This window comes from Sprattus sprattus (assembly GCF_963457725.1).
Source record: "Sprattus sprattus genome assembly, chromosome: 21".
Lineage (NCBI taxonomy): Eukaryota > Metazoa > Chordata > Actinopteri > Clupeiformes > Clupeidae > Sprattus > Sprattus sprattus.
The window spans coordinates 5,654,260-5,674,774 of NC_137919.1; the positions used below are offsets into that span (position 1 = coordinate 5,654,260).

At 41.6% G+C, this 20,515-nt stretch overlaps 3 protein-coding genes across 3 annotated transcripts in view; 1 reads left to right on the forward strand and 2 right to left on the reverse strand.

Annotated features, from left to right (window-relative positions):
- Positions 1-5,072: 5,072 nt before the first annotated feature.
- On the reverse strand, positions 5,073-11,339 carry LOC308382152 (ependymin-like). The gene is made up of 7 exons (XM_080859838.1): positions 11,150-11,339; positions 10,641-10,675; positions 10,247-10,381; positions 9,836-10,022; positions 6,534-6,621; positions 5,993-6,124; positions 5,073-5,264 (listed from the first exon to the last, which is right to left on the reverse strand). Exons 1-6 carry the CDS (start codon positions 11,229-11,231, stop codon positions 5,998-6,000), a joined length of 654 nt encoding a protein of 217 aa, XP_080715964.1. The 5' UTR covers positions 11,232-11,339; the 3' UTR covers positions 5,073-5,264; positions 5,993-5,997.
- Positions 11,340-16,899: 5,560 nt separating this feature from the next.
- LOC308382442 (ependymin-1-like) lies at positions 16,900-19,030 on the forward strand (the record flags this gene model as incomplete). Its single annotated transcript, XM_080860170.1, has 6 exons — positions 16,900-16,981; positions 17,318-17,352; positions 17,619-17,753; positions 18,075-18,261; positions 18,398-18,485; positions 18,904-19,030. The coding sequence occupies 6 exons, from the start codon at positions 16,900-16,902 to the stop codon at positions 19,028-19,030; spliced, it is 654 nt and encodes a 217-aa protein (XP_080716296.1).
- Positions 19,031-20,446: 1,416 nt separating this feature from the next.
- Positions 20,447-20,515, reverse strand: part of LOC308382375 (inactive pancreatic lipase-related protein 1-like) — a gene marked incomplete at both ends in the record, with an annotated part of 10,443 nt that continues 10,374 nt past the window's right edge. Inside the window, one exon of the mRNA XM_080860096.1 lies at positions 20,447-20,515. This exon is cut by the window's right edge and continues 22 nt beyond it. Within this exon, the coding sequence (XP_080716222.1) occupies positions 20,447-20,515 (69 nt within the window).

The following is a 20,515-nucleotide window of genomic DNA, read 5'->3' on the forward strand; positions in this document are numbered from 1 at the left end:
ATAGCTATGAGCCCGGTATTGACGCAAGGGTCTCTTGTTGACCGCTAACAATTGTGCTTTTCAGTTTGCAGATTTGCCATGTAAGATAGAACGAAATGACACTTGTTAACGTGGGTTTGAAGAGCTGTCTGATGTCGATGTTAATATGGATATGAGAATCTTACACTTCTCTCTGACCTATTGTCTAGTCACAGACAAGCAGATCAAACTTTGTGAAGCTACCTCCTCCCTCGGTGGGCATAGATGCAATAACGATTTCTGATCTATCACCATTGTTGAATGAATATCATCTTCTAGCGTATTGAAAATTGCCGTCAAGATTTACTTTAATCTTTAAATTCACTTTGTGAACGTCTGTCTATTTGTTTGATTTTCTTCAGAATCTGAACAGCAATTCAAGTTTGTGTGTGTGTGTGTGTGTGTTGATGTGTTTTTATATGTGTGTAGATGGATGAAATTACCCCTCATATTGACATGATGAGTCACAAGCAGGCCTGCCTCGACCTGGAGAAGGCCACTCAATTCATCACACAAGTATTACAGGTAATATGCAGGTACACACACACACACACGCACACACACACACACACACACACACACACGCACACACACACACACACACACACGCACACACACACATACACACACGGTCAGAGCTGCAGAGCTATGTGTGTGTGTGTGTGGGTTTGAGATGTGTGTGTATTTATTAGCATAAAGTAGGAAGGAACCAGGAGCTATGCGTGTTGATTCGCCGCCTAGAAGAGAGGGAGGTGGAGACTGGGCGGAGTCTGACGGAGCAAGTGGAGTCAAACCGACAGCTGAAGCTGAAGAACGATGAACTACAGAAACACCTAGAGGAAAAAGACAACTTACTGTCACAAGCCAACCAGGTGTGTGTGTGTGTGTGTGTTTTTGTTTGTTTGTGTGTGTGTATATGAATGTGTAGTTAATGTGTGTGTGTTTATACAGACTGTGGCTTTCCTGAAGAATGAACTAAGGGACCTGAATCAACAGCCAGGAAGACAGCAGAGCAATCATAGGTACAGACACAGACACAGACACAGACACAGACACAGACACAGACACAGACACAGACACAGACACAGACACAGACACAGACACAGACAGCCAGCAGAGTGGGTGTAGGTACATACATACACGCACAGCCAGGAGAGTGGTCATAGTTATACACACGCACACTCACACACACACACCCATATGCATATATTATAATGCCTTTTCCCTGAGTAATCTTCTGCTTTATTCCCTTTGTAAATATTTATATTATGGAGCATATTTTGGTAATATTTAAATCAGGGATAATATTTGGGGAATATTTATATTGGGTATTTCTGACCCCTGTGATCTCTGATCCATATAGGACAATTCAGGAGTTGCTGCAGGATATGGAAAGCCAGTTCAAAGTTGAGGTACACACACACACACAGGTTGAGGTACACACACACAGGTTGAGGTACACACACACACATTATGCACACACACACACACACACACACACACACACACATACACATTCCAACGTCTGATATATGTTTTTCAGCAAATGAAAATGTACAGCTCACCTCTCCAATCAGACCAGCTGACAACAGCTCAGGAGACACTGTTCTGGTCAGAACCACTGGCCTGGTGTGATGCCCGGAGGCTGCTGTTCTCGTCTGAAGCCCAGAGTCAGATGGTCTTATCTTCTTATCATAGTCCGCCTGTCTCATCCAGTACTGAAGGTCTGCTGGACTCGTCTCACACGCTGGCCTCAGCTGATGCTCAGAGGCTGCTGGACTCGTCTTACACGCTGGCCTCAGCTGATGCTCAGAGGCTGCTGGACTCGTCTTACACGCTGGTCTCAGCTGAAGCTCAGAGGCTGCTGGTCTCAGCTGATGCTCAGAGGCTGCTGGACTCCTCTCACACGCTGGCCTCAGCTGATGCTCAGAGGCTGCTGGAGGCTCCAGTCTCTGTGATTAAAGAAGAAGAAGATGCAGAGGATGGATATAAGTACAATCAGCCTGGTAAGGAGTGCTGGGGTGGAAAGACTTACAAACACACACACAGACAGACAAACACACACACACACAAACTATAAATATATTTTGTGTGTGTGTGTGTGTGGAGGCAAAAAGTCAGTTATTGGCAAATGTAAGTGTCTACTTTTCTGTTTTTGCAGACAGAGTTGACCCTGGGACCGAACAGATCCCCTCCCCAGGTGAAGACATACAAACTGAACTGATGCAGGTACAGTACAGTATTCTTTGTAAATACAAAATGCTAACAAAGCTAAAGCTAGTAACACTAAACCCATATCATCTCACATGCTAATGCTAATAGCACTAAACCCATATCTGATCTTGCTGATCTTAACACTTGAACTAAGAACTTAAACAATGATTTTAGGAACTCTCAGGATTTCTAACGCATTTGGGGAGTTTTTGAGAGCTGAGTTCTTAATACCGCATATATAGATTGAAACACTCACTGGCAGTTTATAAGGAACACTGATCAAACTATTGCGGTCTGATATGCGGTCTGATACAGTCGTGTAATACATCTTAGCTTCATGAAAGTAATAATATTTAGTATTTGTGTAAACTAATTAAGAGGGCTGTTATTTCAACTGTGTGCTCTTTTAGGAGACTGCAGTTTGTGTTGACATGTGTAGTGACATGTGTTTTGTATTATTTAGCCACCCCATTTTGATCGGTGAGGCTAGGCTAAATAATAAGAAGCATTTTTTGTGTTCAATTCAGTGCAGTTTAACAGCACAACAAACTACAATCTCCAAAATGATCATACAGTTGAATCGCTCTTTAACTGTTTCAACATAAACTGAACATTTAAACAATCCTGAAGTCTGATTTATTGCAGGACTGTTTTACTAGACCACATTAGTTTTCGCTAGGTGACCCATATCAACTGACAACTTGTATTTCCTTCTTTCATGTGTTTAAGGGACAGGAGGACACATCTCCAGTCACGTGCTCCATTACAAACCTGTCCCTTAGAGACCCCGTGTCTCTGGCCCAGTTAAGGCAGTTAAGGCGTGTGTCAGTGGTGTTGGTGGATTTCACCAGGACACAAGGACGGCAAAGAAAGGATGAAGAGAACCATACAGAACAGCCAGAGACCCGTAAGAGATCTTACACACACACACACACCCACACCCACACCCACACCCCCACACCCACACCCACACCCGGACACGGACACGGACACATAAAAACACACTCAGCCCGAGACCCATAAGAGAATCGGTACTACAGCAGCTCTCCACAGATAACTTGATGTAAGAAAGTTGTTGATGTTTATGTGTCTGTTTCTTCTCATTTGATTTTTTTCTTTTGTAAAACAGGAAGAGGATTATCTCACTCATCCCCGGAGTTCCCAGCATCCCCCTCCATCTTGGGAACAGAGACAGAGAAATGCAAAAACTACTCCTGTTCTGTGTGTGGCAAAACCTTCCACAGTCTCAGGCTTCATCAACACACTCACACAGGAAGCAGGCCTTACTGCTGCACCCTGTGTGGCTATAGGTTTACTCGAGAGGAAAATCTCAAAGTACACCAGCGCACTGACACAGGAGCGAAGCCGTACTGCTGCTACCTGTGTGGTAATAGTTTCTCTGAAGGTGGAAAACTCAAACGTCACCAGCTCAATCATTCAGGAGAGAAGCCTTATCAATGCACTCAGTGTGGCAAGAGTTTCAATCAAAAGGGAAATCTTAAAACTGATCAGCACCTTCACACTTGAGAGAGGTTGTGTCAGTTCACTCAGTGTGGACAGAAAAACAGCATAAACCAAGACCTGTCCCGAGTGGCGTGTGTGTGTGTTTGCGTGTGTGTGTGCGTGTGTGTCGAGCACCATTCTGGAATTGACTGGGGCTGTGGTCTTATACGGTTTATTTTAGATGTCTGAGTGAAATAACCCAGATTCATTGAAATGGCAGCCACGATAAGGGCTGGCAGAATTCTCTAAATGCGTAGAAAAGGTGTTTCAGTGCTTCCTTTCTGATCTCCTTTAGCATAAAGTACACTGGACCATCCTTTAAGAAAGAAAAGGAGATGATCCCATTCCACAATTCATTGTGGCAACAACATCTAAAGACCCATGTCAATAACACCCACCAACACGTAGCCTAGTGTAAGTGCAGTTGGGTTCTCTCATTGCAGCGGTTGTCTTTTTTCCTAAGAAAAGGAAGCTAATGCATCACTATTCTGGAACTAATATAGCTACTAAGTACTTTTGTTCTAAATTCAAAAAAGTTTTGAATCTCAGATTACCAAATTTCCAAATGAACCATAACCATGTTGAATTTGTTTTGCATATTTAAGCAATATAGTGCGAGTGGGGTAGGTAAGGATATTCCCACGGGTGGTGTTCGACCACATATTGTAATGATCTCTGGCTGTCACTGTAATTAGATATGTCAAAAAGAAAATAAGAAAAATAACAGTTTGCACTGAAAGTAGTTTTTCTGAGGGCTACTGCAGACCACCAACTCAAACATTTAAACCGACTCCATAATACGAAAAGAATGCTCTGCTCAGGGACTTCTGTAATAAATTGTCACCTGTAACACGAACTGCACCTTCAGAGTATGGCCTCTAGATGACCTCAGTCTTCAGTTTGGGCAGGCTTTGCCAACCACTAACAAACATTATCACTGAAGAAGTAGGCATCAACTGCCTACATCCATGTCAACTACATAAGCCCTGTTGTCCTCGCGTAAAAATTGCGTAAAAGACACTTACCAGTATGTCTTTTTCCTGAGCCTCATATACCCCTCAGCTAGGACAGGAGATATACTTTGGACTCTATCTCTTTGCTGTTAAGCACTCATTGTTCTCTTATTAAGCACTGCATTGTTTTGCATGAAAGGTGCTATACAAATAAAGTTTATTATTATTATTGTTATTGTTATTACTATTATGACTTATTCAGTGTAAATGTGTTCAACTCCATTGTGCTGTTTCCATTTGATGGACTGCCCTGATTAACACTAATTGGGCAGGGAATGACTTGACAGCCATGTTTAATTCATTTTTATTTATTTTGATTTCTTTGAAATAAAAACATACTGGAAATAGCAATGTACAAATCACACATTTGAAAAGGCACTGGGATGTCAAGCTACAGAGTGCATCAGTACAACATCACATGAGCTCCCCAGGAGAGGTATCTGGGGTTTTATAGAGGAACTGACCAGATGTTCTTTGCAGCATCAAGAGATGGCCGACTTGAATCACCTTCTTAACCTAGGTGAACAGAGAAAAATCAAATTAGGCTACACCTCTATGAAAAGGCAAATGATTCAGGTCAATAATGTCATAGTTCAAGACGTTTCTTGTTTTCACAGCTTGATTTTAAGAAGTATATTTCCATGCTGTGATCAACGGTCTCATTCTTAAAGGCACCCAGTGCAACTTTCGAGGCTTAAAAATAAACATTCAATTTCTTGTCTTTTTTACACGTAGTAGGTTTCAATAACTCCATACCATTACATACCGACATTCAAGCAGCAAAGATGAGACGTCGTTGTGTGGTGAGAACTGATAGAAAATCGATAACAACAACAATCGCCGCCATTTTCTTTATTTTTTTTAACCTGCAATAAATAAAGCAGGCTTCCAGTCAATGGAAAAATGGCTTCTCCCCACCGGCGATTGTTGTTGTTTACGATTTTCTATCAGTTCTCACCACACAACGACGTCTCATCTTTGCTCCTTGAATGTCGATATGTAATGGTATGGCGTTATTGAAACTTACTACGTCTAAAAAATAGTAGAAATTGAATGTTCATTTTTCATTGAATGTTTACATAAAGTTGCACTGGGTGCCTTTAACTTTAAAAGGCATGTCTCAGTTATTGCATCTCGCCTCTGCTACAATCAGATATATGATCAGAATGAGAAGTTGTTCAAGTGTTAAAAATAAAATGAATTATTTATTTATTATTAAGTAAATGCAAGAAAATGATCCCCACCAAGCTCAGTGGAAGAGGGAGAAGAAGTCAGTCACTTTTCCATCTTCGTTCGCCTCCATCTTGGCGTCCATGCAAAATGGTGGTGGAATGAACACATCGGGGTCCCCCACCCCAAGGACGTTGTCGAAGTAGCTGTGGTAAAGAAGATGCAGACAAATATAGGATTGGTGTTAAAAGGCATTTGAGGTGCTGAAAAACGCTTACTTTGGGTTGTAATGGGCAACTCGGTTGCACAGCTAGAAACATTTTCATAGTGCTGATGATGCTGTCTGCGATTCTGGCCAAAGGTTGTTGATATTTGAGCCCCCCCCCCCCTTACGTGATCAGGAAGCAACATGTTGATTGGCTAGAATTGTGTTTCTCTCGGTCCTTTGTTTTTTTTCTGTTTCCCAGGACTGTGTATGAACACCAAAGATTGTTTTTGAGTGCACACGCAAAATGGACAGTTAAAGGACCGTGTTAGAAATAGTTAAGATTGGATTAGAATTGCAGACTGCACCTTTAACTAATGTAGACAAAAAAAACTCAGATTTTTACTGACCTTACACTGACCCAACCCATGTCCTTGGACTTGACTAAAGCAGAGACGGGCAGGCAACCAAACTCAGTGAAGGACACCATGTAGTTGCCTAGAGAAAAGAGAGAAAATTAGAACCGAGGGGAAAAGGGAGCCTCTCTTCAGTGTCTCTTGAGGAAATAATGGGCCTCATTCTCGACAGCAGTTGAGAAGACTTTAAGAAGGACTTTCTTCTGAACTCCACTTCGGTCGATTTAGGAAAACATTTGCCATTCCCCATAGTTTTCTCATGTGGGATTTCTTCTGAACTTCAGAAGACTTTCAAAACGCAAAATAGCAGTCGTAACTCTGCCGGAATCTTCCCAAATGCGATTCCTCAAATAACCACAAGATGGCCCCGTAAATACGAGAATATTTGTATCATTAACAATTACGTTTCACATTTATAGTCATGATTCTACGAGGTAGTATTTATTGTTACACTAGGTCTCTATTGCTCATAGCTTGACTGTTCTCTCCCTTGTACGTCATTTTGGACAAAGGCGTCTGCAAAATGACTGAATGTGAATGTACACGAACACTGCAAATGTAAGTGAATAAATAAATAAACACTGAACCCAATCGCGTTAAAATAGCCATAGTGGAATAGAATGGACACATATACATCCTGCCGTAGCCTACCTCCACGTCTGCACCGGTTAAGAAAGATTTGCGTTTTTTGCTGCTTTCCGCTTAGACATGACTCACCTTACGAGGTGCTTTTGTGTGGATTCGGGAGATTCCGACAGCACACGTGGCTATGGCTGCGTGCCCTAATAAGGAGCTGGCGGGGCGTGTATGTATGCAAATCCACTTTCACGTGAACGCGCATCAATTTAAGAAACTAATCCGAGGGAACACAGCTGAGAAGACTTCAGCTGCTTATGAACGCATTTTCAAGCGTGCGGGAATGCAGCGGAAGCGTTTCCCTCACGTTGTTTTTACGAAGTCGTGTAAGAAACATTTCTGAAGAATTACATAAAATGATCGAGAATGAGGCCCAATGTTTTTTATTTGTAAATGTTTTCCTTTTTTTCTTACTTCCATTTATGTCGTAGCATTAATACAGTACTGGTTTGGTACAGAAAGACAGTCGATATATTTAAAACACAGAGGTCGTGTCACGGTACGTTCACACACAGACGAACTTCGTGCCGCTCCTATTGGGAATGAATGGAAACGAAATTCCATCTGTTGAGCAAAAAACGCCGCCGCCTGACTATCAAAGTTGACGAACCTTTAACTTTATGCAAATGTGTACCAGGCGGTAACCAATCAGCGCGGCGTGTGTCAGAATTGGAGTTTGACGTTACTGACGTAGTGCAGAAGCCCGGTGAATTCAAAATATTTCATAGAAAATGGCGGAGCCTCGCAAGTCCGGATTGGAAAATATTTGATGTGAATCAAGCTGGATACAGGTGTTTACACGACTTTAATATGTCAACATCTGCTCGGTTTGTTGTTTATAAACTATACGAACACTGTCAGGGCAAACTGAATATTGTAGGTCTTAAATAAGCTCTCGACCATTATTGTTAGCTTGGTGCTAACGCTTTCATTGAAGATCAATGTAGAAGCTAGCTGCTAATCCTGGGTCCCGGGAGTCTGTTTAACTGGAAATATTTGTACGTGAATAAAGGTGTTTACACGACTTTTATATGTCTACATCGACTCAGTTTGTTGTGTATATACTATACGAACATTGTCAGGGCAAACTGAATATTGTAGGTCTTAAATTAAGCTCCTAACCGTTATGTTAGCTTGCTGCTAACGCTTTGATTGAAGATGAATGAAGAAGCTAGCTGCTAAAATGCTATTAGCGCTGCACTGCAGTCGAACTTGCTACATGACACTCGCAAGATGACAGCCAAACATATTTTTCTGACCATGCCCCCTAGGCGGCATACCGCCTGAGAAAATTCGCGGCTAGTGTGAACGCCTCGTCAGGGCTCAGATACACTTACGAGGCGTTCACACTAGCCGCGAATTTTCTCAGGCGGTATGCCGCCTAGGGGGCATGGTCAGAAAAATATGTTTGGTTGTCATCTTGCGAGTGTCACGTAGCAAGTTCGACTGCAGTGCAGCGCTAATAGCATTTTAGCAGCTAGCTTCTTCATTCATCTTCAATCAAAGCGTTAGCAGCAAGCTAACATAACGCTTTCACGCAAAGCGCCCCGTACCATAGGAATCAATGCATTTCCTAGCGTCGCGTTTTTACAAAAACGCGTATGTGTATCTGAGCCCATACGCGTTTTTGTAAAAACGCGACGCTAGGAAATACATTGATTCCTATGGTACGGCGCGCTTTCACGCAAAGCGCCCCGTACCATAGGAATCAATGCATTTCCTAGCGTCGCGTTTTTACAAAAACGCGTATGTGTGTCTGAGCCCTTAAACTGCATGGTATTTAAAACACGGTCATGACTCTGCATGGTAAATGCAGCCCATTTCCATTTTAGTTTTTGTCTTATAAGTGGCACAGATCGGATAGGTGTACTAATATGTGTACTTAATCTAAATATTTGTTAAATAATTAGCATGTCTGATTTGGATCATAGTGCATGACACAAATCTACACTACAAATCTGGGTGTAACCAGACTTGGTACAGTATCTGTGTAGACAATCTGTTCTGCATCAAGTTCTGTAGGGAAATACTCAATAAAGTAACCAATGTGCACCAATATGAAAATGTAGAATGAGAATCAATTGCCATTGCAGTCAGGGCTTTTTAGCAATTTTGGTGCCGTGTTTCATGGTTATTTTAGTATTCACAAAAAGGCTTATTACTCTCATATTCTGTGAACAAATTAATATTTGTATGTTGTGTGGTATTCATAGGTTACTACCTAATGCATTGACTGATGATTTTCTCATGGTGAACTAGTGACATCTTTGAGATGCAACATTCTTGTTCACAGGTGCACAGTCGCAGTCAGAGAGCTTAAACAGCCTTGCCACGCCTTAACTCCTTAACATGGAAACCAGTCATGTCAGTGCCGCTCTAAACAGGTTATTTAAGTCCTAAAACAAAGTAAAAGTCAAGACCCAGTCCTGATTTGATACAGGTCTTAATCTGCCTTATCACCTCAGTTCAGTTATATTAGTCATATGTAGATTAACACAAGGGCAAAGGTCAATGAAAGGTCAAAGGATCAACACCAGGCAGGGCCAGATCTTGTACCAAGACAAGCCGATAGGTTCTTACACAATACAGTGAACAGTAGGGGAATGTAGAAGTGTGCCTAATCAGTGTCAGATAAAGTATGCTGTCTGTTCAAGTCTCACCTTGCTTGTCAGGCAAGTCTCCCCACCAGCTGTTGACCAGGAGGCCTTGTCCAGGGCTGGATGAGGTTCCCAGAACTACCTGAGACACAAAGCCAGCCCCCTTGGGAACCTCCATGGGGTGGAAGTCAGACTGCAGGGCCTTCTTCACACAGGTTTTGTTATGGTGGTAGATCTCGTACAGGACTCCCTTTAAAATGTGAAGGGCAAAAGATAATGTGGATTTATATCAGGTCGCTTCTCAATGTGGGTTACAGAAGGGAGATGTTTAGCAAAATAGAGTGTGTGTGTGGTGGGGGTGTATATGTGTCTATGTAATTGTTTGAGTGAATTTGTTTGTGTGTGCACTTTTGTGTTTTGGTGTTGCAGTTTGCATTAGTTTGAGTGTTTGCTTGTGTAGATGGGTTTATGTACCTCTTGAAAGAGCATCAGGGCGTTGTAGGTGAAGCTGGCATTGTTAAAAGTTCCCATTTCTCCCAGGTGGACGCGCTGGTTCAAGGCATCATAAGCGTACCTCCCAACAGCCCACAGCTGCTCATTCTGAGTTCCCTGTAGCGGGTTGTGGTGGGCAAAAGGCAAATTAAAGCAAATCACTTTTCTATTGCTTATAGTCATATCTTTGCAACTACATAGATGAACATTGAATACCAGAAAGGGGTTAATGTTTATTTCAATCAGTAATTCTTTTTAAGTCCAAATATAACACAGATCTAACACCCAAAGAAGTATCTAAATAATCATACACATATCATTTAATGAGGGATCTTTGATTTAATCGATGGTATTATGTGAAGATTGTGAAGCTTACCACAGTCATCCCTCCAGTGTAGAGAGGTGGAGAACCTTCACAACAACAGGAATAAAAGTATTTCAGTTAGATTGTAAAATTCATGAACAGGAATAGTGAGTTTCAAAAATTGAAATGCACACCACAGAAAGACACATACACAAATGTACATGCACACGCACACACACTCTTCTCACACACACACACACACACACACACACACACTCACTCCTCTAACTCTCACACACACACACACACACACACACACACACACACACACACTCTCACTCCTCTAACTCTCACACACACACACACACACACACACACACACACACACACACACTCTCACTCCTCTAACTCTCACACACACACACACACACACACACACACACACACACACACACACACACACACACAGACTCACACACACTCACACACACTCACTCACTCACATTCTCACTCCTCTCACTCACACACTTCCTCACACAGACTCTTGTTCACTCACTAGCACTCTCCATTTTAACACTTACGGCAACGATGGGGTTTCTGTGCCATGCTGAAGCCTGTAGCCAGGCACATCGCCCCCACAGCAATCCAGAACATAGCCTGCATGGTTTTAACCCTTAATCTTGATTCAGAACACTTTCACACCACACAGATCTCTCCCCTCTGCCTCAGCTGTCTGGTTCTGTCCTGCTCGGCTCGCAGCACTAAAGCGTAAACAATGACACAGGGAAACCGGCAGCCAATCCCTGACACCTGTCCTCCCTCTTACTTCCTTATTTATACAGTCAGAGTTCATTCCAGAGTGCCACATTCCAGGTTTTCCCTTTCTCAGACTTACCACACGAACCTTTACCCTAGATGCGTTTTATTGTAAAGTAAGGCTGATGATTGATAACATAATTCTCTTTGAGTCCACACAATTATAATATTTTTTTTGGCATCTCAGTTTATTGCATATGTATAATACTATCATAGGAAACAAAATGATGGGAATAAATTGTGCAACTACTGAATATGAGGCTATGTTTTTTCCTTGTGCTGTAAAGTGGTGTCCTTGTTATGTAGGTGTACAATAAACACTTTACATAAAATATAAATAACATTAATATAAACACTTACGAATAAACAGTTCCACTCAGCCTTGAAGTTACTTTACTCTGTGTGCTCATAAAAAGTATGAGGAATGAAACCATAAAAAACATTTATGTTCAGAATGTTTGTCCATCAGATTTCTCACATCTGCCATGCAGTATATTAACATTTATTTGTCCACATAATTCGATCATTTACCTTTGTCTAGTATGGTTTAAAGAAGTGCAATGTCATCCCAGTACATGACTCATTCTCAGTCTCAGTCTATTTTTAGAGGCTAAAAAGAAGAAGGTGAAAACAAAAGTGTCATACTTTGTTGCTATTAAACATGTGGCTTAAATGCTCTATGATCATTCAAAATACCCTATCCTTGAAAACATTCAATTCCAGTTCTTCACTGAAATTACTCTCAAATCAGAAAATCCGTCTAAATAGGACACATTGACAGCATTCTCCCAAAGTTAACCCCTGGCAACATTTAACGGCATTACCTGGTTAGGCAATAACCTCAAGTGCTTGTAATTTGTTTGCCAGGAGACCACACCATCGCTGTGTGTATGTATGTGTGTGTGTATGTGTGTGCATGTGTGTGTGTGTGTGTGTGTGTGCATGTGTGTGTGTGTGCATATGAGTGTGCATGTGGACAGTTGGAAACCTGGAGAGGATCTGGATCGGACTGAGTCACATGAGTGAGTATTGTGTCACTGTCACATGATTGAGATATCACCTGACCTGGGGAAAGTACCTTTACCTATGCACAAGGTCTACTGGGTGTGTTGTGGTGATGATAATAGTGAAGTGGCACTTAGGTCTTTTATTCAGTTCTCGCATTTCTTTCTCACCTCCTTCAAGGACAGGCCCATCCATTATAACCTTAGTGAGGGTGTAGACAGGCAAGCTAATAAATGAACAAAATAAACGTATTCTCTAATTTTGCCAAGTGGTGTTAACGCAATGAATTTCGTAGTGAAGTTTTATGCCTCCGCCTCGTCCATTGATGACCTCTAAATTAGTTTAGTTTATTAGTCATAAAGGCAAAATAAACATGTCTAATGTATATATTAATATATATTATTAATTATTAATATATTAATACCCTCTTGCATATACTAATATCCTCTTGTATATATAAGAACCATCTTGTACATATTAATACCATCCTGTATAAACTAATATCCTCTTGTATAAATGAATCGCTCTTGAATATATTAATACCCCCTTGCATATATTTATACCCTCTTGTATATATTATTACCCTCTTGTATAGGAAGATCTAGTTTGACTTTAAGAGCCTTTTTCACTCTGCTCAGGTCAGGTAAAATTTTACACTGGCCCGCCAGTAACCTATGGAGCTGCGTGATGGTGCAGTGGAAGTACTGCATCTATTTGATTTAAGTTGCTGAGCCCTTAGTGGACTGAAATATCCCCCCAATCTCTGCTTGGCTGCTTCACTCTGTGTGATGGATGCTTGAGATGGTTGAGGCTTTCCCTATTCCCTGAGATGGTGGGAGTGAAATCTCCCTACAATGGTTTACACCGCCCTAGGGTGAGCTCATTTGACACAGTCTTACGACGCTTGTGAAAAGGTAGCACACCCTGCCAGGATGTGCATTTAATATCAAGTTTCTTTTAGACAGAAGATGGCGCCAAATCCTCCAAGCCCTGAGAATGTCCCCAGGGAACCCTGTGCAACCAGGAAGGGCAGCAAAGGCCCCAGGCTCCTGAGCATCTCCCCAGGAAACCCTGTGGCAGGGGATCATCGGGATCACCTTTGGCTCATTATGGCTTTATAAACCCCTTGCTAACTACTAGCAGCTTTTGGCCTTTTGGAATTTCTGCTCCACCATGGCTTTTAAGGACTGAAGAAATAAGATTACGTGTTGAATAAAAGCTGGAAACAATATTTTGGCACATACATACATAGGGTCTAGTTTGATCACAATGCCCCGGAACCCCTCATCCTCGACAATCATGTCAACCAAGGCCTCATCCAGTTGCTGATTTCTGGAACCTAGAGTAAAACAACTGGGAGACAAAACAGTCAATCATGTAAAATGAATTATATAAATAATAAAAAAAAAATTATTCCCCCTTTGGTGCATGTTAGGGACACATGACTAACAAACACCAAAGAGCAGTGGCGGTCCGTGCACTTCACGACTGGGCCTTCAGCGATGTCCTACACGATGTTAAACTGAGTGAATCCACCTCCTAATACCATCATTATGACGCCATGGCTCTCGAACCATTATATTTATACAGAAAGGCAGTATAAGTGAGCATTGCATCACCTTAACATAGTCGAGTACAACAGACTTTATTAATATTTCCGGAGCATTTAAAATCAATACACCCGTATTAACAATACATTAAGAGTAGTACACTCTCAGTTATATGATCGCTTGGATATTACTGTCACAACTTAAGAATAAAAGGCGATTTTCAGGGATTAGTCTACAAAGTTTTATTAAGTCCACCGAAAGCTTTAACAAGTTTGTCCACTAAACATCGCATTGTCCCACCTGCAAAGCAGTTTCATTAAACTTCCCATCCTCACGATATCCAGTTTTTCTTGAAAGTTCCGTCTTGAAAATGGCGTTGTAATTGTATCAAAAACTGGAATTATCAAGTTGGTGTAAACTAGTTTATTTGAGTTGGTTAATGTAATTATATTTAGTCTTACCAATTGAAACAACTAGCATAATAAGCATTGAAACCGATGTACGTCGTTTTCGCATAAGCCAGCTAAACTGAGCACTGAAGCACTGCACCGGTCTGCCTCAGTATCCAATCAAAGGACGTTTACGTGTCACGTTCAACGCGAGGAAAGAAATCTTCCGGGCCTTCTAGAAGGCCCAGTGTCGCCAACTCGAAATCTGATTGGTTGTCACAACTGTCTGTTTCAGTTCATTCAACTTAAATGAACTGAAACAGCCAGTTGTGATAACCAATCAGATGTACACGGGCCTTCAACGTGAATTCTGAAGGCCTCAGGGAAGACTTCTGTTCTCGGGGAAGATTTCAATAGAGCGTGGCAACACATGATAGCTGAAATATGATTGGATGAAAGCTGTAACATAAATTAACAACGCTGGAAGTTATGAAATGAAGATAATGGACATTGAATACATATTTATGAAAAGAAAATATTAAAATTAAATGTATTTTATTACATTTATTTTCTGATGATGTTTAGGCCAGCAGAGAAGGCCTTGAAGGCCCTGACGGACCACCACTGGGTATTAGTATATACAAGAGGGTATTAATATATATGATAGAGATAAGGACACCAGCAGGGGTGTGAGATAATCAAACCAAATGGAACAATGCAGTTCTGTAATGTTGTTAAGAGGCCCAATCTAACAACTAACCCACACCGTATGAGTAATTGTGACTAGAAGATGGCCATGTGTTTTTCCAATCCAAAGATTCCCATCCTGCCTTACGATATAAAAACCCTTATGAAGAAAAGCTGCCCCCCCCCTTTATCAAGACAGGAATAGCTCAAGTCCGGTGTGCTTCTTCCTTGAATAAGAATTCCCTCACAGCAAAATGATGCACTCGGCTTAAGCCAAACAATGAAGCATTAAAGTATTCCAAGATATCAGAGAAATGCAAGAACAGAATGAAAGAGTTGACCTAAGTGCCACTTGACTATTATCATTAGCTCAACAAACACGGTAGACCTCATAGGTGAAGGTACTTTCCCATGCAGGTCAGGATATATCTAATCATCAATCATGTGACAGTGACACAATACTCACTCATGTGACTCAGTCCGATCCAGATCCTCTCAAGGATTTCAACTGTCCATGCACAAACACACAGAGAAATATTATGTGGTCTATTGGCAAACAATCGCAAGCTTTTCAGGTTATTGCCTTAGCAGGTAAAGCAGTTACATGTTGCCAGGGGTTACCTTTGGGAGAATGCTGTCATGTGTCTTTAGACAGTCTTTTACTACAGTTCTAATTTGAGAGTAATTTCATAGTGAAGAACTGGAATTGAATGTTTTTAAGGATAGGGTCTTTTGAATGATCATAGAGCATTTAAGCCAAATGTATTGTTTAATAGCAATAAAGTAAGACACTGTTGTATTCACCGTCTTATGGAAAAATACCACCCTGTGTTGTTTGGGGGAGGATGAGTGAATCATGTGGGATGACTTTGCACTTATTTAAACCCACTAGACAAAGGTGAAGGAACAAATAATGAGGACAAATAAATGTTATTATTATACGGCTCTTCAGAATTTAGCAAAAAAGTTGATTTGAATGAGCCACCTCAACGTTTGCAGGTTATGACCGCGCTTTTGCAACGTGTTTTGTGCTTCTAATTCACATCTTTATATTCCGCAAGTCCGGACATTTAACATGATGGAAAGTCATTGTAACTTAAAGTCAGCAAGTGATTGGATGCTACGCAATACCTGAAACTTTAAAGTTCTATTTGCTTGAAGATTTTTATTTTCTTTACTTAGCGGTAATCACGAAACGGCAAACAAAAAAACAATAATAATCTTATTTTGGAGGAATGTCTTCTATCGTTTTGGCAAGTAACCTTGATAATCGGGATGATTCATAGTCTGGCGGTAATTATTGTAAAGTAGCTACATTCTGACGGGATGAACAGGACCCCGACGTGCAGCTATAGCACCCTTACATAGGCCTATATTTAGCTATAGCACCCTTACATAGTCCTATATTTTTATTGAACACGTACAATAATAACCTGAGAAAGACAAGGAAAGCACTTTACAGCACAAGGGAAAAGCATAGCCTCATATTCAGTAGTTGCACAATTTATTCCGATCGTTTGGTTTCCTATTTTGGTAATAGGCCTACACATGCAATAAACTGAGATAAACTGTGGAAAAAAAAAATGTGTGAAGTCAAGGAGAATGATCTTATCAATTATCAGCTTTTCTGTACAATAAAACCCATCTAGGATAAAGGTTCGTGTGGAAAGTCTGACAAAGGGAAAACATGGAAGGTGACGCTCTGGAATACTGTATAAATACAAGGAATTAAGAAGGAGGACAGGTGTCAGAGATTGGCTGCCGGTTTCACAGTGCCATTGTTTACGTTACCGCGAGCCGAGCAGGACAGAGCCAGATAGCTGAGGCAGAGGGGAGATCTGTGTGGTGTGAAAGCGTTCTGAATCAAGTTTAATGGTTAAAACCATGCAGGCGATATTTTGGATTGCTGTGGGGGCGATGTGCCTGGCTCAAGGCTTCGGCATGCCACAGAAACCCCGGCGTTGCCGTAAGTGTTAAAATGGAGAGTGCTAGTGAGTGAGCGACAGTCTGTCTGAGGAAGTGTGTGTGAGAGAGAGAAAGGAGTGAGAATGAATGTGTGTGTGTGTGTGTGTGTGTGTTTGTGAGAAAGAGAGAGAGAGAGTGTGTGTGTGTGTGTGTGTGTGTGTGTGTGTGTGTGTGTGTGTCTTGCTGCGGAGTGCATTTCCATTTTTGAGACCTTTACTAATATGATCTTAATTGTCTGTAAAATTATTATATTCTATCATAAAAAGTCTCCTCTCACCCTTCTTGTTCATAAATTCTTCAATCTAACTTAATTACTTGTATTCCTGTTGCGGTGAAGAGTCCCCACCGCTCTACACTGGAGAGATGAATGTGGTAAGCCTCACAATCTTCACATAATACCATCGATTAACCGTAAACCCTCATTTCATTATCTGTGATTCTATGATTATATAGATACTTCTTTGGGTGATATATCTGTGTGATATTTGGACTTAAAAAGAAGAACTGTTGGAAATAAATATCAACCCCTTTCTCTAAGGGTATTCAATGTGCATCTATGTAGTTGCAAAGTGATGACTATAAACAATAGAAAAGTGATTGGCCTTCATTTCCCCTCCACCCACCATCGCCCGCTACAGGGAACTCAGAATGAGCAGCTGTGGGCTGTTGGGAGGTACGCTTATGATGCCTTGAACCAGCGCGTCCACCTGGGAGAAATGGGAACTTTTAACAATGCCAGCTTCACCTACAACGCCCTGATTCTCTTTCAAGAGGTACATAAACCCATCTACACAAGCAAACACTCGAACAAATGCAAACTGCAACACCACACCACTCACAAACAGAAAAGTGCACACACACACACACACACACACACACACACACACACACACACACACACACACACACACACACACACAGTCACACAGACAATCGCATATACACATACACCACCCCCCCCCCCCCCCCCCCCCCCACACACACACACACACAAGCACACACACACTCTATTGCTAACCATCTCCCTTCTGTAATCCACATTGAAAAGTGACCCGATATAAATCCACATTATCTTCCCGCTTCACATTGAAAAGGGAGTCCTGTACGAGATCTACCACCACAACAAAACCTGTGTGAAGAAGGCCCTGCAGTCTGACTTCCACCCCATGGAGGTTCCTAAGGGGGCCGGCTTTGTGAATCAGGTAGTTCTGGGAACCTCCTCCAGCCCTGGACAAGGCCTCCTGGTCAACAACTGGTGGGGAGACATGCCTGACAAGCAAGGTGAGACTTGAACAGACAGCGTACTTTATCTGACTAGGTTAGGCACATCTACGTACATTCACAACTGTTCCCTGTTTTGTGTAAGAACCGGCTTTTTCCTTTTTTCCTCGTTTTTAATTCTATCTCTTTTCTCTAGGCAACTACATGGTGACCTTCACTCAGTTTGGTTGCTTGCCCATCTCTGCTCTCTTCAAGTCCAGGAACATGGGATGGGTCAGTGTTAGGTCAGTGAAAATCTTTTTTGTCTACATTAGTTAAAGGTGCAGTCCGCAATTGTAATCCAATCTAATCTTCATCCAACACACAGTCCTCTAGCTGTCAATTTTGCATGTGCACTCAAACAATCCCTGATGTTCATACACAGTCCTGGGAAACAGAAAAAAACAAAGGCGGAGACATACACAATTCCAGCCAATCAACATGTTGCTTCCTGAGCACGGAAAGGGGGGGCTAAAATATCAACAACCTTTCGCCAGAAGGACACAGCATCTTTAGCGCACTGAACGTTTGTCTAGCTGTGCATTTGTGTAGAGGTGAAGATTTGTGTAGCGGTCCCTATTACAACCCAAAACCAGCGTTCTTCAGCATCTCAAATGCCTTTACACACAAATAATAAATGTATCTGCCTCTTCTTTTCCACAGCTACTACAATAACGTCCTTGGTGTTATGAACCCCAATGTGTTCATCCCACCACCATTTTGCAAGGACGCCAAGATGGAGGCGAACGAGGATGGAAAAGTGACTGACTTCTTCTCCCTCTTCCACTGAGCTTGGAAGGATTTTGTTTTTTATGTACTTGATCAACTTCTCATTCTGATCTTGCATCTGATTGTAGCAGAGGGGAGAAGCAATAACTGAGACATGCTTTTCACACATTTTCATCACTGACAAAGTCTGAAAAATCAGAAAACCAGCATGAGAGAGTTTTTTTTTGCAAACTAACATAATGCAAATAAACTCTTAACTCAAGCTGTGGAAACTTTTGATTGTCTTGAATTATCACATTATTGACCTGAATCATTTGCCTTTGATTTTGCACTGTTCACCTAGCTTGAGAAGGTGTTTCAAGTAGGCCTCTTGATGCTGCAAAGAATATCTGCTCAGTTCCTCTATAAAATCCCAGATACCTCTCCTGGGGAGCTCATGTGATGTTGTACTGATGCACTCTGTAGCTTGACATCTCTTGTGCCTTTTCAAATGTGTGATTTTTACATTGCCATTTCCTGTATGTTTTTTATATCAAAGAAATATACAAAATAAATCGGTTCAGTAAGCAAACATGGCTCTGTCAGTCATACCCTGCACAAGTGGTGATAATCAGGGCAGTCCATCAAATTGGAATAAGCACAATGGAGTTGAACATATTTACACTTGGAATGAGTATATCTCCTGTCCTAGCTGAGGGGATGTATATGAGGCTCAGGAAGAAAAGACATAAGGGTCTTTTATGCAACAGGGCTTATGTAGTTGAAGCTGATGTAGGCAGTTGATGCCTACTTCTTATGTTTGTTAGTGGATGACAAAGCCTGCCCAAACTGGAGACTGAGGCCATCTAGTGGCCTTTTTGACCTTTTCAACGAGCTAAGTTCCGGGACGCGATCTGGCTCTTCTCGCCTGGGCGAGACGCCAGGCACACTCTAGGCGCATTGCATCACTTAGAGGCAGGGGCGCGGGCACACATAGCCTACTTTAAACTTTGTTGAGACTCTTATTAAAGATCTTACTCATTCTCACAAAGACAAAACAAATAGCTATACATAGCCTAAACGTTGTTGAGACTTTTATTAAAGATCTTACTCATTCTCGTGGTTGAAAGTCGGTAACAAAACAGAGACAAATAGCGACACGGTCAAGCAATGTCATTGGCCGCTTCACTCTGTGTAATGGATGCTATGGTGGGAGTGAAATCTCCCTACAATGGTTTACACTGCCCTGAGGTGAGCTCATTTGACACAGTCTTACGACACTTGTGAAAAGATAGCAAGCTAGCAGCTTTTGGCCTTTTAGAATTTCTGCTCCAACATGGCTTTTAAGGCCTAAAGAAATAAGATTACATCTTGAATAAAAGCTGGAAACAATATTTTGGCACATACATACGCAGAGTTAGACAACGAGGGAAAGATAACCTCCGTTACACGCGCGCCATAAATAAGCAAACACAGAAAACAAGTGTGTGTGACATTTTTATTGATATGTGATCTGCCACTGAGTTGCACATGGTGACAGAGTCTGAAGAGCGTTCTCAAACACCGT